At 48.9% G+C, this 24,982-nt stretch overlaps 2 protein-coding genes across 5 annotated transcripts in view; one reads left to right on the top strand and one right to left on the bottom strand.

Moving 5' to 3' along the window:
* LOC135896275 (uncharacterized) overlaps positions 1 to 14,900 on the bottom strand; it is a 244,086-nt gene extending 229,186 nt beyond the window's left edge. For both annotated transcript variants that reach the window (XM_070536773.1, XM_070536772.1), the window contains exon 1: positions 14,874 to 14,900. In XM_070536773.1, coding sequence (XP_070392874.1) covers positions 14,874 to 14,888 — 15 coding nt within the window. In that variant the 5' untranslated portion in view covers positions 14,889 to 14,900. The remainder of the gene's footprint in view (positions 1 to 14,873) is intronic.
* Positions 1 to 24,982, top strand: part of LOC135896268 (carboxypeptidase N subunit 2-like) — a 490,754-nt gene that overhangs the window by 299,398 nt on the left and 166,374 nt on the right. The gene's annotated exons all lie outside the window — the stretch shown is intronic.

Below are 24,982 nucleotides of genomic sequence, written 5' to 3'. Positions count from 1 at the left end.
CGTAACAGCCATCATAGGTTCGTAGCAGCCATCATAAGATTGGCCAGTGGAACCGAGGAGAGATGCTGGAGCTGTTGCGCAACAAAGCGCAAGAGTTCTGGGGTTGAAAGAGGTTTCGACACAGATGCCGGGTTAGCCATATGAAAAAGACTATAGTCGGATACAACTTTAGAGAAAAGGGCAGGCCCCGCCCAGATGACCAAAGCGGCGAAGTCACCGGCTGTCCGGCGCATGACGTCGGTCCAGAGTGCGCGCCCATTGGTGGGTGCTCGTGTGCATCCGCCTCGCAGGAGTAAACGCCCCCTTTTTTCTAAAGTTGCATCCGACTATAGACGTCGACGACGTATGCGACGACCGCGCTCCATCATGACGACGCCGGAGCACTGTACGGTGTTCCTTGAGACGTTGGATTTCATTTTCAAAAGTTGCCAGGCGAGTGTCGATCTCGAACTCTTCGTTTGCCAATGGAATCGATTGTGATGCTCATTGTGGTCGTGAAGTGGACGACCTAACAGTTGTGCTATATGTAGGAGTGGCAGCATCACTTGTCACTGTACTTGCTATTGTCACCTGGCTAGCGTCCTCTTTCAGCGAGGCCAGAACGGCGTAATGGTTGTACACAGGGACTTGTTTCATTGGTGGATCTCGAGGGTTCCTTACTGGCTGTCGAGAATAGCGTCATCGAGCATTCTTAGTGGCCTTCAACTTCGTAGGACACGTCGTGGAAGTGATGTCATAATCGTTTGTTTGGCATAAGCCGCATCTACACGATGGAGACGGTTCAGGCTCCATGGTGTCGTCCTTGAGTGGGTAGGGGCACGTTGATTTTATGTGTCCCTGTCTAAAGCAAGAGTAGCAGTACACAACGGAAGGCTTGAACGGACGCGGGCGCAGTACACAGCCGTAATACAGGATACGTTCAGGTGGGGAATTAGGACCTTGAAGCGTGATTAGGCACGTACGAACGCTTCCTAGGTAGCGAGCAGCCACGACCTTGTGTGTGGGACACGATAGTTCCTGCAGGAGCCTCTCCGGTTCTTCGTCAAGGTCAACGCCATTAACCACGTCAAATAGGTACCACTGGCGAGGTACGCCTGGACTGGCAGGATACATTCTTCCGAGACTTGTAGTTGTTGCAGTTCTTCGAGTTTATAAACTAGTGCCATAGCAGAAAACCATACTGAGACCGTATTAGTAGGTTTCTGTAGAGCGAAACCTTGAAATAGGCAAGTCTCCAGGCAGGCGTCCAGGGCCGCTTGAATGATACGGTGGTGCGAGTGGACATGTCATATCTAGCACGAGGCTTGATAACCACTTTGTGCCACGATGTCGTTGGCGACTCCGGAGACGTACGTGTCGGTCGTGCGGGCAGACCTTGTGATTAGCGAGGTCTTTTCGAGGCTGCTGGAGCTACATTTTCATCTGATGGAAGGCCAGTAGCTTCCTTCGTTCTCTTGGCTGAAGTGTGCGCCACGACAACAGGGCTGTTCTGCTCCATGTTGGTGGTATCCATCCTCAGGGTACCACCTTCGCACGTTGCACTTGTCCCCACAAAGGAGACGCTCCTGGCTTGGATGGCAGTTTCATCGGTAATGTTCCGCTCCCTCGACGTAGCGGACAGCAGCTTGGATGACCGCGCCGACGCGGCGAGTGCCGCGGGGGCACTCGCACTCACGAAGCCGCGCAAGAGCTCGAGCTGGACGACGAAGTAGGAGGGTGCTGATGCCGACGGACCTTGTAGATAGGCGCCAGTAGTAATTATGAACCGCCAAAGTGGTTCATAAACAAGAAAGTTCCGGTAGCGGGAAAAAAACCAGCAAACGGGGCGAAAATCCGGAGCTACGGAAAAACACGTATGAGCGGAACCCACATCTTCTTTAAAGCCGAAGACTAATAGGTTGTTTCGTCTTCTCCTATCTTCTATACCAATTAGTTTCTTTTCTAAATTATGTATTGTTCTTTGCATGTTCACGAATTGTGCTCCGAGTTCCGCATATTTGGCTGCTATGGTTTCCACGTTCTCAAGCTTAGACTCATTGGTGTTTAATCGCTTCTGCATACTCTTTTGTCCGTCAAGAATTTCCCTCAGCCCCTCAGTTCAGTAGTGGGCCCAGGATCAGATTCAATATCCCCACTGAGCAGCAGCAACGAGAGCAAAATAGATAGATAGAATAAACTTTAATGTCCAACGGAGAACGTGATCTACCCACCCCCCGACACGCAGGTCAGGGGCGAGTGCCGCCGCCTCAGATGCAGGCTGGGAGGTCTTGGGTCCCAGCAGCCTCTTCAGCCAGTTGGACGAGCCGGAGCTGGAGCTCAGAGTCCGAGCTGCGCAGCAGGGTCTCCCAGGTGTCTCTGCTACCTATTTTGTGCGTTCCCCCGGGAGAGTACCGACATTCCCATATTATGTGGTCGAGAGTCCCTCTCGCCCCGCAAAGATTACACTTATCGCTCCTGGCCTCGGGGAACATGTGGTTCGCCATAACCGGGTGCGGATATGTATAAGTTTGGTGTCTTCTCCACGCGACTGCTTGTCTGTTGTTTAGTTTTGGGTCTGGCGGGGATACCAGTCTACGAGCCCATTTATAATGCTGCGTGATCTCCCCATATTTTAGCATGCGCTCTCCGCTCCCTCGGTCATCGAGGGGCCCCGTAGCGGCTCGGCGGTAGAGATCTCGAGCCAGCTCGTGGGCCGCCTCGTTGCCGGGGACGGCTTCGTGCGCCGGATTCCAAATTATGTGAATTTTTCTGTCTAGCTTTCTCTGGCCTAGGATTCTGGCCGCTAAAGGCGAGATCCTTCCCTTGCTAAAATTTTGTATGGCAGTTTTGCTGTCACTGATCACAAATTTGAGGAGGAGGAGGAGGAGGAATAAACTTTATTTGTGCACAGCAGATTAGAGACCTAGGCCTCTACCTAAATGACGGCCTCGAGCCCTTGGGCCCTGGCGGCATCTTCGGCCTGCTGGATTGCCTTGCGTTGGTCTTCCGGTGCACAGCTGAGCAACGCGGTCTCCCACTGCTCTCTGGTTTTAATTATTTTATTCTGTATGGGTGTACGAGGACAAGCCCATACCATGTGTTGTAGGTCCGCCCTTTCTTCACAGAATCTACATCTATCCGTGTAAAGGTCCGGGTAGTAGCGGTGGTAGGCCACCGGGTTCGGATATGTATCTGTTTGTAAGAGGCGCCATGCCGTCGCTTGCCGTCTATTTAACGAGGAGTGTGCTGGGGGGAAATGGGCCCTTCCCAATTTATAGTGTTTGGTGATCTCGTTAAAGCTGGTCATCCGGTCTCTCTCCGTTCCCAGTATTTGTTGCGTGTCACCTGCTCGGCCTGTCAGTTCTCGAGCCAGGTTGTGCGCTATTTCGTTCCCGGGAAGGGAGGAGTGTGCGGGTGCCCATATAATGTGAATGTCGCGATCTTCACGAAAGTTGTTTAAAATTCTGAGTGCTTCCGGCGAGATTCTTCCTTTTGCATAGTTCTTGACTGCTGTCTTGCAGTCGCTTACTACGATGTTGGCTTCCGTAGAGGCTATTGCCAGTGCTAAGGCAGCTTCCTCCGCCACCTCTGCCTTCCATGTTTTCACCGTCCCACTAACTCTGCAGTCACCCTCTAGACTCGTAGCAACTATCGACATACTCTGTCCAGTTGCGTACTCCGACGCGTCCACATAGACCACGTCCCTGGCATAACGGAATCTTTTGTGGAGAGCTCTCGCTCGTGCGTTTCTTCGATCTTGGTGAAACTCCGGGTGCATGTTTCTGGGGAGTGGAGGTATTGATAGATGTTCCCTTATTTTCCTTGGGATGTCTCTCCGCACTCCGTGCTGTGCTTCGTAGGTTATTCCGATGTCATCTAAGATGTGTCTCCCCGTCAAACTCTGCGTAAGCCTTTCATACTGCGCTACTCTCTGTGCCTCAATAAGTTCGTCTAATGTATTGTGCACGCCGAGCGCCAAGAATTTCTCGTTTGACGTATTTGCCGGAAGTCCCAAGGCTTGCTTATAGGCCCTTCTAATAATGCAGTCTATCTTGGCTTTCTCCGCAGCGTAGAGCTTGAGGTAAGGAACCACATATACAATACGACTGATTACGAATGTTTCTATTAATCGGATGAGATTGTGCTCTTTCATGCCATAGTGCCTGTTGGATATCCGCTTTATTAGTCTGATTGTTTGTTGAACACTATTGTGAAGTAGTCTAATGGTTTCTCCGTTATGGCCGTTTTCGGATATGCGGAGTCCCAGTATTCTCAGGTTCTCCACTATCGGTATTGTGGTGCCTTCTACTGTGACCACAATGCCCGGCCTTTCCCTAATGCTTTTTCGACCGCGGCATGTGGGCCTATAGAGCAGAAGTTCTGATTTTTGCGAGGAGCATCTCAGTCCCTTGTCTTTGATGTAGTCTTCTACCGTGTTTACTGCGGTTTGAAGGATCTCTTCCACATGCCCATCGCTTCCACCCGCCACCCAAAGGGTGATGTCGTCCGCGTAGAGGCTGTGTCCGAGTCCTATCTTTTCGAGTCTCGCAGGAAGACCAATCATTGCCACGTTGAATAGAAAGGGAGATAGGACTGAACCCTGCGGGGTACCCCTATTACCTAGCTTGAGTGCGTCCGATTTGGATTCTCCAATTGAAATCTTTGCGGTACGATCTGTCAAGAAGTCTTTGATGCACGCGTATGTTTTACGTCCTACATCCAGTTTTTGGAGATTTTGTAGTATGGCCTTGTGCGTGACGGTGTCAAAGGCCTTAGTTAGATCGAGACCTAGTATGGCCTTAGTGTCTAGACTTTTCTCACCCGCATCTATGATCTGATGTTTTAGTTTGAGCATGATGTCCTGCGTCGATAACTTTGGTCGAAATCCAACCATGATATGTGGGTAAAGTCCTCCATCATCCATGTATCTCGTGAGACGTGTGAGAACCACATGTTCCATGAGTTTACCGACGCAGGATGTCAGGGATATGGGCCTTAAGTTCGTCAGTTGTGGTTTCTTTCCAGTCTTTGGTATAAAAATAATTTGGGCTGATTTCCATTGACTTGGAATGTTGCCTTGCTCCCAGCAGTTATTCATGTAGTCCGTGAGAGCTCGGATGGATACATCGTCGAGGTTTCTAAGTGTTTTGTTACTTATCCCATCAGGTCCTGGTGCAGATTTCGAGTTGAGCCTGGTCAGTTCATATCTGACTTCTGCCTCCGTAATAGGGGTATCAAGATCTGGATTCTCGTTACCTAGGTAATCTGGAAGTACTTCTCTATCCGCATCTCCAACGTACATCTTTTGGAGCTCTCGGAAGAGCTCTTCTTCTGTGCCGTTGTAGCTGTGTATAACCTTCTGTAGATTGTGTCTTTGTATGGTTTTTGTACTTCCGGGGTCCAAGAGGCATCGGAGAATGTTCCAGGTCTTGGACATTCCTATCTGCCTTTCCATCAAGTCGCACGTGGCTTCCCACTTCTGTTGGGTTAACCTATTTGCATATATCTCGATTTCCTTGTTTAATTCCACAATTCTCTTCCTTAATTTCCGATTATGTTTTTGCTTTTTCCATCTTTTCAGCATGCTACCTTTCGCTTCCCACATGTGCAATAATCTGCTATCCATCTCCTCTATACCTGCCTCCTCTGGAACAGTTTTGGTAGCTCGTTTAATGTTTTCTTGCAGTTTCTCTGCCCATTTCTCTATGTCCGTTATAGTGTCGTCCGCATCATCTTGTCGGATTTTGCGGAAAGAGTCCCATTCTACTAGCTTCAGTTCTCTCCCCCTCTTTTTCCTTGGTCCTGCTTGTACCGTTGTGACGACGATGTAGTGGTCACTACCTAAGCTTTCCTGCATGTTTGTCCATTGAGAAATTGCTACATTCTTCGTAAATGTGAGATCTGGTGTCGTGTCGTTGGTTACGCTGTTTCCTATTCTGGTTGGTGCCTGAGGGTCAGTTATGAGCGTTAGGCCTTCGTGCTGAGCGTCTGCCCACAGGCTTCGGCCCTTAATGTTCTCTATGCTGTATCCCCAAGCCGCGTGTGGCGCGTTAAAATCGCCGACCACGACTAGTGCCTGCTTGTGCGCTACGCTCAACACTTTGCGGAATAGTGGGCCGAATTTGGGCTTGTGCCGGGGTGGACTATATATGTTCAGAATAAATAGACTTCCCTCTTCTTTACGGGAGGGGATTATTTCAATCAGGACGTGGTCTATGCCGCGCACACCGGTATCGTGCTCGACAGCCGAGAGGTTTCTGTGTATGAGCGTCGTGACGGTTGCCTTCTCGCCGGAAGCACTATACGATTTATACCCCGATAATTTTGCGATCCCCCCGGTTTCCTGCAGGGCGATGACATCTGGCGCCTCCTTACTTGTTATGAACTGCTGCAGGTTTCCTCGCTTGCGACGATACCCGCGGCAGTTCCATTGCCAAATCGCGTATTGGTTACGCGGCGCCATGTTGATTTATCTGTTCTTCCCCGGTGGCCTTGCTATTTTCTACCGCATTCGGCCTGCTATACGGCTTGCTTTTAACCGGTCCTGCGCCTGCTGGCCTAATATCCTTTGGTGTGCTTTCTAGTGCAGCTACTCTATTATCTAATCCATCGAATCGTTGTTTAATCTCTACATACATGTTTGTGATTTGTTGCTGTAACCCATCGAACATTCCTTTAAACGTTCCCATAACCTCGCTGATTGCAAAGACGCTGTTTTCTTCAGCCGTTTCTTGCGCCCTCATTTTGTGTGGTGGTGCTTCTCCGTTCGCTTGCGTTGGAACGGGCGTAGGAGCCCGACTCCGCGTCGACGTCGTACTGGCGGAGGGTGCGTTGCCATTCTTTTCTTGCTGAAGCTTCGCGTTTTCTGCCCTAAGCTGCTTGATCTCATCTTTAAGCATTGCATTCTCTCGGGTAATCTGTTCTAACATGTTTCTAATCTGTGTCATTTCCTGTTCTAGGGCGGACCCTTTAACTTTAGGCGATTGAGTAGCAGTGCCGGAGACCGCGCTTGCCCAGCTCACCTGTGCTTTGCTCCCGTCTCCCCCTCGATGAGTTCTCGAACCGGACCTGGACCTTGATCTCGTCCACGATCTGGTCCTGGACCTGGACCTGGAGCGTTGGCGACCGGCTTCCCCTGGCAGTCTCGGGAAGGAACCGGAGCGGTGTCTTCCATAGTTTTTCCTGCTTGTGTCTTCTCTGTCGGTTGAGGGCTGCTTGCTCGCTACAGTCTTAAGATTATTGTTGTTGCTCCCTCTGTTTTCATTGTAGTTGTGGTAGTAGTACTTTTCTTCTTCGGCCTCTTCTTCCCTCCTCCGTCGCTCCCAGCGGCGTCTCCTGACCAGGTACGGTATCTTGTATCTTGCTTGGCACTTCTTGTCTCCCGTGAGGTGGTCTTTGCCGCACAGTTGGCACTCCGCGTTGCAGTTGTGATCCTGCTGTGGATTCTTGCACCCACACCCCCGGCAAATCTTGTCTTCAGGGTTGGGGCACACGTCAGCCCTGTGCCCTGTTCTTCCGCATCCATAGCATATGTCGATGTGTTTTTTATACAAGGAGCATTGGATAAGCATCGCTCCATACCTGACATATCTTGGGACATGAAAACCTTCAAATAAAACGATCACGTTGTCAGTGTTACCCATTCTCTTGGCGTGCAAGACTCCAGGATTGCGTGGCGTGACCAGACTGGTCACTATGTCCTCCAGACTTTCTTCCTGCGATATTCCTCTGATGAGACCCTTGGATGTATTATCAGGAGCTGCTCTGTAAGCACTTGCTTCAAATTCTTGTTCTCCAAGGCGTAGCTTATTGATAGCCCCATATTTCCTGGCTCGGTCCTCGGAAGGCGTGCTGAGCACCACTATATTTTGTTTGCTGTTTATGCATATGCTGTCTTCCTCCGCTGTCTCTCGGCCGACCCCGGCAGCGTTGCGCAGACAGTAGTAAATGCGATCCAGCTTGTAGTCTGATACCTTAAGTCCGCCACGTGGACGCACGATAACCCTGTAGTCCTCTTTTGGCAGGTTAGGGAGCCTACTTGCTTTGATGATTTGTCGCACCTTGCGTTCGTTCTTCCATTTGTTTCTATTTTTTGCTTCCCCGACGAAGGTTCTTTCCTGCTGCTCGTGTCCCGCCAATCCGGCACCACCGCTGCATCGCTTCTTTGTGCCTCTTCTAACTTCGCACCAACCTGATTCTTTTCCGAACTCCTCCGGTTGCATTTCTTCGCCTCCCACGCTCACGACTTCCATTAGGGAGCAGGGCCTGGGTATCTCCGTCGGTAGGCCGAGCTCTCTCAGCCACCGCTGCGGCGGAGCCGTTCGAGGTGTCGAGGCGTTCTAGTTAGGTGTAGATCTACCGCCACACGCAGCGAGAGGAAGGACCGATTGACGGCCGAAAAACGGGCCCACCTGGTAGAGAATGGTGTCCTTGGACTCCTTGGCACCTGTTCTTTTGAAGATCAATGGATTTCTCCACAAAATGCGATTTTCTGCCGAGAATCATAAGAAAATGCGGAGCTGACGCGATGTGCATTCGCACTCCACGGCTTCTTCTTCTTTTGAGAGCAAATTTGAGAGCAAAATGTTTTAAAGCGAGCATTCATGCATTGCTAACGCTGGAAGGGCACGCCAGCTAGACTAGACATCGGTGAGCCGATTTGACGGAGGAGTATGCGTTGCAGAAGAGTACGCATTTGGGCTGGTTGGTGCATGATTACGAGCAATAAAAACAGCGCCAAATGACAGGACGAGTGAAGGCACACAGACGCCTTCCATCTAGCCTTCCATCTATTTCTCTCCTTCCGAAGGAGATTGCCTTCCTATCACATTAATTGCAATCCCCCTGCGCAATTGCAATTCTGTTTCTGTGGTTTCAGATAGCGGTGGATCATATATATTGACACGTGTACTTATCTTTATCGGGCGACCACGTTTCGCCGCTTAGCAACTCTAGTCGCACAGCGAGGGACGCGTCTGCATGTGTCCGACGTTTCTGGAAAGTTATCGATGCTTCTACCCGGCTGTCTATTGTCGCCGAACCTTGTGTTCTCTGATTTCATCGCGTAACGCGAATGGTGTAGAACTTTGCGGAAGGCACGCGGGTCCGAACGATTAGTCTGGAACATTCGACGACTGCTCTATAAAAGCCGACGAGCTTGACTCGCTGATCAGATATTCGACGATCGCCGACTGTGTTCGCCCCTATCGTTGCGCTTTAAGTGTAGCCTGTTTTGTGGGCACAGGTTCGCCCAATAAAAGCTAGTTTTGTCTTTCACAGTACTGCTACTGTGTTCTTTAACGTCACTACCACGTGACATCTGGTGGAGATGCTAGTGCGTTCATGTACCGAACGCCCCCGAAAAGCCGCGATCCAAGCCCGAAGCCCGAGGACAAAACTAACATCGCCAAAGAGCAGCGTGCTAGCCGCAGACTGCAAGGACTGCCCCCAGAGCATGGACTTCTACCTGAGTCTACAAAGAAGATCGTGGTCAAAACAACCCCAATGGCTGCCCCAGCGTCCCCCGTTATACTGCAACAACCTCGGGACCCACCGACCTTCCATGGAGCAGCGACTGAAGACCCAGAATCCTGGCTGGAGACCTACGAACGAATCGCGACTTTTAACAACTGGGACTCCGACGACAAGCTGTGGCATGTATACTTTGCCTTAGAAGATGCCGCCAGAACGTGGTTTGAGAACCGGGAGTCGACCTTGACGACATGGGACCTCTTCCGTACCGGCTTCCTGCGCACCTTTACGAGCGTCGTGCGCAAGGAAAGGGCCGAAGCCATGCTGGACGCCCGAGTGCAGCTACCTAATGAGAACGTTGCCATCTTAACGGAAGAAATGAAACGTTTGTTCAGCCATGCCGACCCGGATATGCCCGAGGAGAAGAAAGTCCGCCTTCTGATGCGTGGTGTGAAGGAAGAACTTTTCGGCGCAATGATACGAAGCCCACCGAAGACCGTAGAAGAGTTCCTTCGCGATGCCACCAGCATCGAAAAGACACTCGAAATGCGGAACCGGCAATTCAACCGCCGTACAAGATCTACCCGCTGCGCAGGAATTCAATCACTGGCCACGGACGATCTGCGTGGGACCATCAGGGCCATAGTGCGCGAAGAACTGCGCAAGGTCTTGCCTTCGTCGCAGCCACAAGTGGCCTCGATCACCGACATCGTGAAAGAAGAGGTGCACCGATCGCTTGGAGTTCCTGAGGTGCAACCAGAATCATCACAGCCCCAGCCGGAAGCGATGACCTACGCCGCCGCCAGCACGCCCACCCGTCGCACAGCGCACCTACGCGAGGAAGACGTACATTTGGCGAGCCCCCGACTACCGCCCGCTCTGCTATCACTGCGGAGAAGCCGGCAATGTGTACCGCCGATGTCTATACCGCGACTTGGGACTGAGAGGGTTCGCCGTCAATGCGCCGCGTCTACAGCTTGGCGAGCGCCCATGCGATATCGCTGGTTACCTCGCCGCTACTCAGTGGAGCCCTCAGCGACCGTCGCGTTCGCCATCACCAGGCCGCTACCTCTCGCCGCAGCGCCGACCATACACTGGCCCAGCCCGGGGCCGGTCAGCCAGCCCATATCCGGAAAACTAAAAGCAGCAACCGATGGAGGTGCGGTTGCTGTTCGTCAAACTGACGAAGATCCTCCGCCTCCGACGAAGACACCGAAGAAACTACCTCGACGACATAACGACAAGCCGCCGTCCCGACGAAATCCGAAAGCCAAGACTACACCGATGAAAGACGACTTGACGACGCGACGTTCCAGCTTTAGTTCAACGCGACGCAGCCGCGATCCCACGCCAAGACCCAACTGCAACGCCAGACAAAGAACCACCGACCTCGACGTACTTCTCGACGGCCACGCAGTCACTGCCTTAGTCGACGCAGGGTCCGATTACTCCGTAATGAGTGGACACATCGCCGCCCAGTTGCAGATGGTTAAGACTGCATGGGAGGGCCCCCAAATTCGGACCGCTGAAGGACACCTCATTACGCCGACTGGAATCTGCACGGCAAGAATTACCGTTCATGACCGGACTTACCCTGCCACCTTCATTGTCCTACAACAGTGTTCACGAGACGTCCTTCTCGGCATTGACTTCCTGAATCAACATGGCGCAGTCATCGACCTGAAGTCGAAATCGATAACGCTGTCACAACATCAAGCGATACCGCCGGAGAGCTGTCGTACTCACCACGCCTTGAGTATACTCCAAGATCAAGTGAGCATCCCGCCGCGCTCCAGCATTATTATTTCAGTCGGCAGTGAAACACCCGCTGACGTAGAAGGCGTCATCGAGGGCGACCAACATCTACTGCTCGACTGTGAAATTTGCGTCGCAAGAGGGATCGCTCGACTCCACGGAGGGCAAGTGGAAGTTATGCTAACCAACTTCAGCCAGGAGTTCAAGCACATCAACAAGGGCACGATGGTCGCGTACATCGAGGAAACTCTGGAAACCAGCAATGCCTTTGTCCTCTCGGATTCAGCCGCATTTACCCCGATGAGCATTGTCCCCGAACCAGGCTTCGACGTGAATCCAAGTCTTCCTATGAGTAAGCAGCGACAGATCAGAAGTCTTCTCCGACGATACAAAGACTGCTTTTCGACGTCATCGAGGATTCGACAAACACCAGTCGCAAAGCATCGCATAATAACCGAAGAGAGCGCTCGACCACTCCGCCAGAGCCCTTACCGAGTTTCGACGCGAGAACATGAAGCTCTTAGGCAACAAGTCGACGAAATGCTGCGTGACGACATCATCCAGCCGTCGAAAAGCCCATGGGCCTCTCCTGTAGTCCTGGTAAAGAAAAAGGAGGGAACCCTACGCTTCTGCGTCGATTATCGTCGACTGAACAAGATCACGAAGAAGGATGTGTACCCCCTTCCACGGATAGACGACGCATTGGATCGGCTCTGCAACGCTAAATACTTCTCGTCGATGGACCTCAAGTCTGGCTACTGGCAAATAGAAGTCGACGAGAGAGATCGCGAAAAGACTGCGTTCATCACGCCAGACGGCCCCTACGAGTTCAAGGTCATGCCATTCGGACTGTGCTCGGCGCCTGCAACGTTTCAGCGTTTCATGGACACGGTGTTAGCCGGACTGAAGTGGCAGACGTGCCTTGTCTACCTGGATGACGTCGTTGTCTTCGCCGGAAATTTCGACGATCACCTTAGGCGGCTTGCGACAGTGTTAGAAGCCATCAAGTCATCGGGGCTCACTCTGAAGCCGGAAAAGTGCCCCTTGGCTCACGATGAGCTTTTGTTCCTAGGCCACGTGATCAGCAAATCAATACGCCCCGACCCACAGAAGACAGCTGCCATCGCAAAGCTCCCGCAGCCAACCGACAAGAAGGCTGTGCACAGATTCCTTGGCATGTGTGCCCACTATAGGCGCTTTGTCAAGGACTTTTCACGCATCGCGGAGCCGCTAACACATCTAACCAAATGTGATGTTGCGATCAAGTGGGAAACGCCGCAGGCCAAGGCATTTCAAGAACTCAAACGACGCATGCAGTCGCCGCCGGTACTTGCACACTTCGACGAGGACGCCGATACCGAAATACACACTGACGCCAGTAGCCTAGGCCTCGGTGCCGTCATAGTCCAGAGGAAAGAAGGACTTGAAAAGGTGATATCGTATGCTAGCCGGTCGCTGTCAAAAGCGGAAAGCAGCTATTCTACGACTGAAAAGGAGGGCCTCGCCATCATTTGGGCTACAGCTAAATTCCGCCCTTACCTCTATGGCAGGCCATTCAAAGTCGTCAGTGACCATCACGCATTGTGTTGGCTAGCTAACTTAAAGGACCCTTCAGGACGGCTGGCGCGTTGGAGCCTCAGACTACAAGAACATGACGTCACGGTAATATAGAAGTCCGGAAGAAAACACTCCGACGCCGACTGCTTATCGCGCGCCCCCACCGATCCCCCACCGCAAGACGACGAGGTCGACGACGCCTTCCTTGGGAAAATAAGCGCGGAAGACTTCAATAAACAGCAACGAGCCGACCCGGAGCTAAAAGGCCTCATCGAGTATTTGGAAGGGAACACCGACGTTGTCCCTAGGGCATTTAAGCGCGCGTTGTTTTCGTTCACGCTACAAAACAAGCTGCTCGTGAAGAAGAACTTATCAGTCCGCGCCGGCTACGAACTTGTTGTACCGTCAGCGCTGCGTCCAGAACTACTGCACGCCTTACACGACGATCGAACCGCTGGGTATCTCGGATTCTCCCGGACGCTGTGGAGAATACAGGAAAGGTATTACTGGCCGCGTCTGACCGCCGACGTCGCCCGTTACGTCAAGACATGCCGAGATTGTCAACGACGCAAGACACCACCGACAAAGCCAGCAGGATTACTACAGCCAATCGAACCTCCTCGCCGACAATTCTAGCAGTTTGGGATGGATTTGTTGGGGTCGTTTCCGATATCAACATCCGGGAATAGGGGATCATCGTGGCGACGGACTATCTCACCCGTTTTGCTGAAACTAAAGCTCTACCAAAAGGCAGCGCAGCCGAAGTGGCGAAATTTTTCGTGGAGAACATCCTGCTGCGACATGGTGCCCCAGAAGTCCTCATCACCGACAGGGGAACGGCTTTTACAGCAGAGCTCACCCAAGCCATTCTGCAGTGCAGCCAGACAAGCCATAGGAGGACAACTGCCTACCATCCGCAGACGAATGGTCTCACGGAGCGCTTGAACAAGACCCTCGCCGACAGGCTAGCAATGTACGTCGACGTCGAACACAAGGCGTGGTACGCGGTCCTGCCGTACGTAACCTTTGCGTACAACACGGCGGTGCAAGAAACAACACAGATCACGCCGTTTAAGCTGGTTTACGGTAGGAACCCGACGACGACGCTTGACGCCATGCTGCCGCACTTAACTGACGAAGAGAATGTTGACGTCGCTAGCTATCTCCAGCGCGCCGAAGAAGCCCGGCAGCTCGCCCGCCTGCGAATCAAGAGCCAGCAGAGGACCGACAGCCGACACTACAACCTCCGACGACGCTTCGTCGAGTACCAACCTGGCGACCATGTTTGGGTCTGGACCCCGATACGCCGACGAGGACTCAGTGAGAAACTACTCCGACGCTATTTCGGACCCTACAAGGTCATCCGACGTATTGGCGCTCTGGACTATGAGGTCGTGCCAGACGGCATTTCGCATTCACAGCGGCGCCGCGCACGATCTAAAGTGGTCCACGTGGTGCGTCTTAAACCCTTTTACGGACGCTGACGAACTTCGACATTTTTGCTTTGCTATGAGTGCTTTTGTTTATTACCTTCGTTTGTAGCATCGGGTTGATGCTTTTTAAGAGGGGGGTATTGACACGTGTACTTATCTTTATCGGGTGACCACGTTTCGCCGCGTAGCAACTCTAGTCGTGCAGCGAGGGACGCGCCTGCATGTGTCTGACGTTTCTGGAAGGTTATCGATGCTTCTACCCGGCTGTCTATTGTCGCCGAACCTTATGTTATCTGATTTCATCGCGTAACGCGAATGGTGTAGAACTTTGCGGAAGGCACGCGGGTCCGAACGATTAGTCTGGAACATTCGACGACTGCTCTATAAAAGCCGACGCGCTTGACCCTCTGATCAGATTTTCAACGATCGCCGACTGTGTTCGCCGCTATCGCTGTGCTTTAAGTGTAACCTATTTTGTGGGCACAGGTTCGCCCAATAAAAGCTAGTTTTGTCTTTCACAGTACTGCTACTGTGTTCTTTAACGTCACTACCACGTGACATTATGCTGACTGAAAGAATAAAGACACTTTGGTTGTTAGTCAGCGCTGTTGCCTGTGTCCTTTCACTCGTCCTGTCGTTTAGCGCTGTTTTTATTGCTCGTGAGTATGTGTTACTAACCTGCGTAAACAACATGAACGGGTTGGTCATGGCTCTGACGGATGACCCGCTGGAGTGCCCACTGAGAGTACCCCGGGGTAGGAAGATGTTTAAGTAGTCGAGTAGAATGGAAGTTGAGTGCGCTGGTCTCCGGTGAAGGCTTGCACAAGAATCCAGCTGAGGCAGCGGTCCGTTTGCGCAGTCTCCACAGAGTATGAAAGGGAGTGCAGGGGTGACGCTGCCAGTCGTATTTTGAAGGGCGCCGGCCATCGCTGCCGTAGCGGGTAGAAGAATCTGCGTAAACAACATGAACGGGTTGGTCATGGCTCTGACGGATGACCAGCTGGCGTGGGAAAATGACCAGGGGAAAATGAGACATCAACCCAAACGTAGGTAAGTGCTACAAAGAAATGGGTTTCCTTTGTAGCTCTGGCGGGTCCAGTAGTATGGGCGACGCGCATGCGCGCACCACAGTTGAAATACGACGGTGAGTGGTTGCGTTCGGAGCACTTGATCAATGCTTATTAATGGTCCGTATCTAACAGTGCAAAATGGTACGTGTGGCTCTTCATTGAAAGTGAATCTGTGTGTCTATCTTTCTTTCCTTCTTTATTTCTTGAGCCCAAACAACACTGGTAATTGGGCAGTCCATGCTGTAATTTATAGCGCGTCGGGCTGGTGTGCTTAGCGAACACGGTTCTAAACACACCGTCGAAACAACTTCGGTCATTGGGCATGTAGCCCTAGCTATTTGCCGCTGTTTAATACTAATCTCTGATGCCAACCTGGCCACACGCAACAATGTGCGACAGCGTATGTGCGAAACTTTGTTGAATACGTGTATGTATATTTAGGCCCAGACAGTCAGTATTTTGAATCGTTCGCTTGGTTACGTAAAGTGGAACTTCTTCCTCGCCTCTACTAACCTAAAGCCTATTTCGTATAACACACTATTCCATTCGAAACTCGGATATTGCTCTTGCATCGGAGACCCACATGTTCAGTTGTTATCTCTCTGTTGAAGTTCGGCGATTGTCCTCCCTGCATTCTGCCGCCGTCCCGTCATTACACGCGCTGATTTAACCACCTTTCATCATCAAAAACCGTTCTGCTGGTTTCATTTTATTTAAGTATTGCCGCACTGCAAACGCAATATCGATTAAGTCATGTCAATATGCCCGATCTCTCACTTCCACGTAAATCTGCTCGACTCTGTCTATTCGTTTTTGCAGTGCTCAGCCAAGTGACTGCAGTATCCTTTTCTAAGATCATTGTTGTGCTGTCTAGCCCTGTCACTGAAGCACTGACCGGTTTGTACAATGAGCATTGCAAAAATTGCACGTGCACACCCATCTTTGGTGAGGCACCCTTCTTGAGGAAAGAAAGCACAAATACAGAACGAGAAATAGTTGAGGCATATTTTATACAGATACCAGGGATAAGTGCGTCGGCTGTCCATCTTTGGTTTTGCAAGAAAAAGAAGTGACGTTTCTTTCGAGGTATCTAGGCACTTGAACTGATTGAACATACAATCGTATGTATGATCTCTCTCATTTTGATTTTTGTGTGTATGATGATGAGTGCATGATGTACCTGATGCTCAGAGCATAAATGTATAACCGTTTGTAGTAAGTAGCGCAATTCCTGTAGCATGTGTTCCTTCATTTTCATTTTTCGCGCCTTGTTATGCAAACTCTCAACATAAACCAACTCACCCAAATCAATTTATTATTTCAACCCCGTTCTACATAAACATAGCATCCTCTTATATTTATTCACACAACTACCACCTGTTCGAAGATGGTGTGCCTCATTATCGTACTGACATGTATTCTTTATAACCCTGGCATCATACAGCGCGCTAACCCTGGCAATACACAAGATGTGGACGTGCTCGGCAAGGTGCGCTGTCGTGACCATAGGATGGTAAGAACACGAATTAGCCTAGACTTGAGGAGGGAACGGAAGAAACTCGTACATAAGGAGCCGATCAATGAGTTAGCGGTAAGAGGGAAAATTAAGGAGTTCCGGATCAAGCTACAGAACAGGCATTCGACTTTAACTCAGGAAGAGGACCTTAGTATTGAAACAATGAACGACAATCTTATAGACATAATTAAGGAGTGCGCAATAGAAGTCGCTGGTAACTCCGTTAGACAGGATACCTGCAAGTTATCGCAGGAGACGAAAAGTCTGATGAAGAAACGTCAATATATGAAAGCCTCTAACCCTACAGCTAGAATAGAACTGGCAGAACTTTCGAAGTGAATCAACAAGCGTTAAACAGCTGACATAAGGAAGTATAATATGGATAGAATTGAACGTGCTCTCAGGAACGGAGGAAGCCTAAAAGCAGTGAGGAAGAAGCTAGGAATAGGCCAGAATCAGATGTATGCGTTAAGAGACAAAGCCAGCAATATCATTACTAGTATCGATTAGATAGTTCAAGTGGCTGAGGGGTTCTATGGAAATTTATACAGTACCAGTGACACCCATGACGATTATGGAAGAGGGAGTAGTCTAGAGGAAATTGAAATCCCACAAGTAACGCCGGAAGAAGTAAAGAAAGCCTTGGGAGCTAGGCAAAATGGGAAGGCAGCTGGGGAGGATCAGGTAACAGCAGATTTGTTGAAGGATGGTGGGCAGATTGTTCCAGAAAAACTGGCCACCCTCTATACAAAATGCCTCATGGCCTCGAGCATACCGGAATATTGGAAGAACGCTAACATAATCCAAATCCATAAGAAAGGAGACGCCAGAGACTTAGCAAATTATAGACCGATCAGCTTACTGTCCGTTGCCTACAAAGTGTTTACTAAGGCAATCGCAAATAGAATCAGGAACACCTTAGACTTCCGTCAACGAAAGGACCAGGCAGGATTCCGTTAAGGCCACTAAACAATAGACCATATTGTTACGTGGTAGTCACGGTGAAGAAAACAGCAATACGGTGGAATACAAAACTAGCTTTTATTGGGCGAACCTGTGCCCACAAAAACAGGCTACACTGATAGCACAACGATAGCGGCGAACACGGTCGGCGATCGTCGGAAATCTGATCAGCGGGTCAAGCGCGTCGGGTTTTATAGAGCAGTCGTCGAATATTCCAGACTAATCGTTCGGACCCGCGTGCCTTCCACAATGTTCTACACCATTCGCGTCAGGTGATGAAATCATATAACATAAGGTTCGGCGACAACAGACAGCGGATAGAAGCATCGATAACTTTCCAGAAACTTCAGGTACATGCAGGCACGTCCCACGCTGTACGATTACATTTGTTAGGCGGCGAAACGTGGTTTCCCGATAAGGATAAGTACACGTGTCAATATTCACACTATCAATCAGGTGATAGAGAAATGTACGGCATATAACCAACCATTATATATAGCTTTCATTGATTGCGAGAAAGTGTTTGATTCAGTCGAAACCACAGCAGTCATGGAGGCATTACGGAATCAGGGTGTAGTCGAGCCGTATTTAAAAATACTGAAAGATATCTATAGCGGCTCCGCAGCCACCATAGTCCTCCATACAGAAAGCAACAAAATCGTAATAAAGAAAGGCGTCAGGCAGGGAGATGCGATCTCTCCAATGCTATTTGCAGCGTGTTTACAGGAGGTATTCAGAGACCTGGATTGAGAAAATTGGGGATAAGGGTTAACGGAGAATACCTTAGTAACTTGAGATTCGCTGATGATATTGCCTTGCTTAGTAACTCAGGGGACCAACTGCAATGCATGCTTACTGACCTTGAGAGGCAAAGCCGAAGGGTGGGTCTAAAAATTAATCTGAAGAAAACTAAAGTAATGTTTAGCCATCTCGGAAGAGAACAGCAGTTTACGATAGTGAGGCACTGGAAGGGGTTAAGGAATGCTTAGTGCAGGTAGTGTCCGCGGATCCGAATCGTGAGACTGAAATAATGAGAAGAATAAGGATGGGCTTGGGTGCGTTTGGCAGGCATTCTCAGATCATGAACAGCAGGTTGCCATTATCCCTCAAGAGAAAAGTGTATAACAGCTGTGTATACCAGTGCTCACGTACGGGGCAGAAGCCTGGAGGCTTGCGAACAGGGTTCTACTTAAATTGAGGACGACGCAACGAGCTATGGAAAGAAGAATGATGGGTGTAACGATAAGGGATAAGAAAATAGCAGATGGGGTGAGAGAACAAACGCGAGTTAATGACATCTTAGTTGAAATCAAGAAAAAGAAATGGGCATGGGCAATACAGGTAATGAGGAGGGAAGATAACCGATGGTCATTAAGGGTTACGGACTGGATTCCAAGAGAAGAGAAGCGTAGCAGGGGTCGGCAAATAGTTATGTGGGCGGATAAGATTAAGAAGTTTGCAGGGACGACATGGCCCCAATTGGTACGTAACCGGGGTAGTTGGAGAAGTATCGGAGGAGCCTTTGCCCTGCAGTGGGCGTAACCAGGCTGCTGCTGCTGCTGCTGCTGATGATGATGATGTATTGTTTCTTTTTTTGTGCCAACCACAAGCAGGGACCTAACCGCCTTACTGCCGAGTATGCCTGCATCATCGATAGTAACAATTTTAAGACTGCCATTTCCAATCACTTGATGTAATTACACCATATTACTTACTCCTCTCTGTGATGTTATTAATCCCGGTGTTAAATGAATAAAGTGAGTCATCGTACATTCTAGCGTAGTCAATGGTGAGCATGCGCGAAAAAAAAAAGATAGGGAGAGGCGTGCTCTTGGCTGCGCCAGTACTGACGTCGTTGCTCTCCGTCGCAGCAGAGCGCATGTGCAGCAGTTTCTCTCCGGCTCCGAAATGGGTAGGCCGCGCGTCATGCGTGCTCCTGCGCAGCAGGCAGCTTTCGATCAGGAACGCCGCGAGCAGAACCGGGAACAAGCTCGTCTACGCTGTGCCTATTTTGCAGCCCGGGCACAAGAGCAGGCTCGTGCAGCCGAGCGCAAGCGGCAACTGCGTACCGAGGAACGAGCAGCCTACGAAGCCGTCATTTAACGAACCGTCAGGGTTAATCCAGTGATAAACACCGGGGCAGTACGTTCTGTATGGACTGCTCGGGCGGTGACCTTTAGGTTCCCGCTGCACGGGCCTCTGCAGTTTTCAACCAGCCAACGCAAGCTAAGCAAGGGAAGCGCACCCAGCGCACAGGCCGGCACCACTATCCATACTCGATTATCTGCTTCCACTGAGCTAGCTCGGCTGCACCAAATCCGTCTCCACTACTGCCCAATGCTTTTCTTTTGCCAGAGCTGTCAAGTCGGCCTAGAAAGGAAACTGTCAATTATTTGTTCCAATTGCGTACGAAAACCACGGCATGACTAGGAGGCACGTCATTGTGGGGACGCCACAGCAACCAGCTGGCGTTGTCTACCGTGCGCCCAATACGGCTTACATCGAAATGCAGTGCAACATCAAGCCACTACGCCGCCATGGCGGGTCATGACCCCCTCTAATTGAGGAGAGTGTTCCGGCTATTGCAACAACGCTGCTGGTCGCATCCCGATCTCGCGTCCCGAACTTCAGCAGTTACATATATTCGACGTCAGGAGATAGGGAATGAAATTAGAATGGAATATTAAAAGATTAACAGCCCAACAGTGGGTGAAAACAAGACGGCTGACAGGATGCGCATGCCATCGTCCGCAATTGTGCTGTTAATCTGTCAATATGTCTTACCAAGTAGCCCAAACCTGCACGCTCCTTAAAACGTCATAGCTTTATGTTATACGGCCCATGATAACAGACCAGATTTTTCGCTATGTAATCGGAGACAAGATTAGATAAAATTATGCATTGAAGGGGCTCGTTGCGCTGAGCGACAATTTTGCAACATTTGTTAGTCGCTCATAAGGAGTCTGCACAAACATCAACACTGTATACGTGTGTATAATACCGATGGCAAAATGTGCATAAATAGGTGAGTAGCCTGAATGGCCCTATCGATCGCCATCATTTTACAGACTTGACTCTAACCAGCTGCAATTAAACATTAATAAAACTCAATATATTTTATTCAAGAGCACAAATAAGCGCGAAGACTACACCATTCTCGTTAGATTTCGATTACGTCGAGCGTGTCCCATTGCTTAAATTTTTTTGTGTACTTTTTCATGAAAACCTCAGTTGTGCGTCGTAAATCAACAAAGTACATGCCAGTATGTTTAAATCAATTTCTGTCTTATACAAACTTAGGCATCTGGTAGCAAACCGGCTCAAGCTCCAGTTGTATACTCACTAGTTCATTCTCATCTGAAACACTGTCTCTTAATGTGGAGTACAACTTCAAGAACGAACCTAGAATTGTTATTAATTGTACAAAAGAGAGCTGTTCGCTGCGTAGAAAATCTGCAACCAACTGAACATACTGTGTCATTTTTAACAGGCCTAACTTTATCATCATCAGCAGCAGCATATTTTATGTCCGCCGTAGGACGAAGGCCTTTTCCTGCGTTGTCCAATTACCTCTGTCCTGCGCCAACCGATTCCAGCTAGCGCCTGAGAAATTTTTAAATTTCATCACCCCACCTAGCCTTCTGCCGTCCTAGACTGAGCTCCCTTCTTGCTGGCACCCATCCTGTAACCCTAATGGTCCACCGGTTATCTAACCTACGTATTACATGACCTCATCATCATCATCAGCAGCCTGGTTACGCCCACTGCAGGGCAAAGGCCTCTCCCATATTTCTCCAACAACCCCGGTCATGTACTAATTGTGGCCATGCCGTCCCTGCAAACTTCTTAATCTCATCCTCCCACCTAACTTTCTGCCGCCCCCTGCTACGCTTCCCTTCCCTTGGAATCCAGTCCGTAACCCTTAATGACCATCGGTTATCTTCCCTCCTCATTACATGTCCTGCCCATGCCCATTTCTTTTTCTTGATTTCAACTAAGATGTCATTAACTCGCGTTTGTTCCCTCACCCAATCTGCTCTTTTCTTATCCCTTAACGTTACACCTATCATTCTTCTTTCCATAGCTCGTTGCGTCGTCCTCAATTTGAGTAGAACCCTTTTCGTAAGCCTCCAGGTTTCTGCCCCGTAGGTGAGTACTGGTAAGACACAGCTATTATAGACTTTTCTCTTGAGGGATAATGGCAACCTGCTGTTCATGATCTGAGAATGCCTGCAAACCACACCCCAGCCCATTCTTATTCTTCTGATTATTTCCGTCTCATGATCCGGATCCGCCGTCACTACCTGCCCTAAGTAGATGTATTCCCTTACCACTTCCAGTGCCTAGCTACCAATTGTAAATTGCTGTTCTCTTCCGAGACTGTTAAACACTACTTTAGTTTTCTGCAGAATAATTTTTAGACCCACTCTTCTGCTTTGCCTCTCCAGGTCATTGAGCATGCATTGCAATCGGTCCCCTGAGTTACTAAGCAAGGCAATATCATCAGCGAATCGCAAGTTACTAAGGTATTCTCCATTAACTTTTATCCCCAATTCTTCCCAATCCAGGTCTCTGAATACCTCCTGTAAACACGCTGTGAATAGCATTGGAGAGATCGTATCTCCCTGCCTGACGCCTTTCTTTATTGGGATTTAGTTGCTTTATTTATGGAGGACTATGGTGGCTGTGGAGCCGCTATAGATATCTTTCAGAATTTTTTCATACGCCTCATCTACACCCTGGTTCCGTAATGCCTCCATGACTGCTGAGGTTTCGACAGAATCAAACGCTTTCTCGTAATCAATGAAAGCTATATATAGGGGTTGGTTATATTCCGCACATTTCTCTATCACCTGAGTGATAGTGTGAATATGATCTATTGTTGACTAGCCTTTACGGAATCCTGCCTGGTCCTTTGCTTGACAGAAGTCTAAGGTGTTCCTGATTCTATTTGCGATTACCTTAGTAAATAGTTTGTAGGCAACGGACAGTAAGCTAATCGGTCTGTAATTTTTCAAGTCTTTGGCGTCCCCTTTCTTATGTATTAGGATTATGTTAGCGTTTTTCCAAGATTGCGGTACGCTCGACGTCATGAAGCATTTCGTACACAGGGTGGCCAGTTTATCTAGAACAATCTGCCCACCATCCTTCAACAAATCTGCTGTTACCAGATCCTCCCCAGCTGCCTTCCCCCTTTGCATATATCCCAAGGCTTTCTTTACTTCTTCAGGCGTTACCTGTGGGATTTCGGATTCCTCTAGACTATTTTCTCTTCTATTATCGTCGTGGGTGCCACTGGTACTGTATAAATCTCTATAGAACTCTTCAGCCACTTGAACCATCTCATCCATATTAGTAATGATATTGCCGGCTTTGTCTCTTAACGCATACATCTGATTCTTGCCAATTCCTAGTTTCTGCTTCACTGTTTTTAGGCTTCCTCCGTTCCTGAGAGCGTGTTCAATTCTATCCATATTATACTTCCTTATGTCAGCTGTCTTACGCTTGTTGATTAACTTCGAAAGTTCTGCCAGTTCTTTTCTAGCTGTAGGGTTAGAGGCTTTCATACATTGGCATTTCTTGATCAGATCTTTTGTTTACATGACCTGCCCGGCTCCATTTCTTCCTCTTAACGTGAACTTGAATATCGGCTATCCATGTTTCCGCTGTGATACCGCTCTCTTCCTGTCTCTTAACGTTACATGCTTAAATTACTCACCATTAGCCAACTTTGCAACCTTAAACTTGCCTTATATATTCACAATGAAATTTATAACGATCTCCCACACGAGCGATTTAGAACACTTTTATGGTTTATGCAGAACAATCTACGGAAATCAAACATTGTTGCACCAAATACCTAATCTTCTCTACAACAATGGTTATATCCACGAACTTGTAAAACAATGTAGGTCAAAACTCACTTTAAAAAATGTCGAAATGTACTTACCCTCTGGCACCATGTCCTAAAGAAGTTTTTGAGTAGGAAAATATTTCTTTTTATTATCCTACTTCCTTTGTACTTATTTAATAGGGAGAGGTGGGCTAGTTGGTGGTCGATATTGGAATGCATCATGGAACCGCGCATACAACAAAGGACAAAGAAGGAAACACACAGGACAGTCGCGGAACTTCGTCTGTCTGAAGTTGAAGTTCCGCACCTGTCCTGTGTGTTTCCTTCTTTGTCTTTTGTTGTTTGCGCGGTTACGTGATGCATTCCTTTGTACTTTGCTATATTCTCTAGAGTTTGCTTCTAATTGTTATGTTACATTCTCTATAGGGCTTGCACCATGTTGTACTTTTTACTATTGCGTGCCGGTTATAGCTTTCTCTTCTTTTTGCGTGTTTTTGCTCTTGTGATAAGCTATTGCTGATTCTGTGTCATAATTTGAGACGCTTGTTCGTGATGTTAATCCTCTCATCCTGTATTTGAACTATTTTTTGTATTGTTCTAATGTGAAGAGCCATTGTTCTATATATATTTTTCCACTGCTTCTGAGCAAATGTATGGGTGGATGGACCTAGTCAGGCAGAGTTTTGCTGCCTTTAGTCCTTTCAGCCCAGGCAATGTATGTCGGAATTGAAACTATTAGCGAGTCCTCCTTACTATTTACCACTAGCTGTGGCGCCAAGAACCAGCCGGTTCAGGCTTGACACAAAACACGCTATCATATACGGCTTGCTCTGAAAAGTTTATTTATTTATTTATTTATTTATTTATTTATCATACCCTCAAGGTACGGTTGTACATTGCAGAGGGGAGGGGCAAAGTAAGTAAATACAGAGGCAAATCACAAATAAGAAAGGAAGGCAAACAACATGGGAAAAAAACATCGTATACAAAATAATAATGGTAAAAAGAAACTTGTGAGCGTTGCAAAAATACACGGAATAACAAAATAAAGAAAGGAAAGAACATACGATATAAAAATACAAGCCAAAATGTAAAAACAATGACATAAAAGCAGTTATTATACAGAACAAGCAAACGCAACAATAATTTATAACATGAAGCTTTGAAGTGTGCTTTTAAAGTTATTGGTGTCAATAATGCTTGTAAGTAATGCGGGTAAGTTATTCCAATCTTTCCTCGTTTGGGGAAGAAATGAATATGAAAAGCCGACGGTGTTGCAGTGCGGAATGTTTACCTTTTGGTGGTGGTCTAAGCGAGATGAAATGTATGGTGGGCGTTGGACAAAGATAGAACGTAAATATGTGTTATGGTAGTAGATTTTATG

This window comes from Dermacentor albipictus, chromosome 4 (assembly GCF_038994185.2).
Source record: "Dermacentor albipictus isolate Rhodes 1998 colony chromosome 4, USDA_Dalb.pri_finalv2, whole genome shotgun sequence".
In the NCBI taxonomy this organism is placed as follows: Eukaryota; Metazoa; Arthropoda; class Arachnida; order Ixodida; family Ixodidae; genus Dermacentor; species Dermacentor albipictus.
The sequence above is the reverse complement of the archived record's forward strand: the minus strand, read 5'-3'. Positions and strand labels throughout refer to the sequence as shown.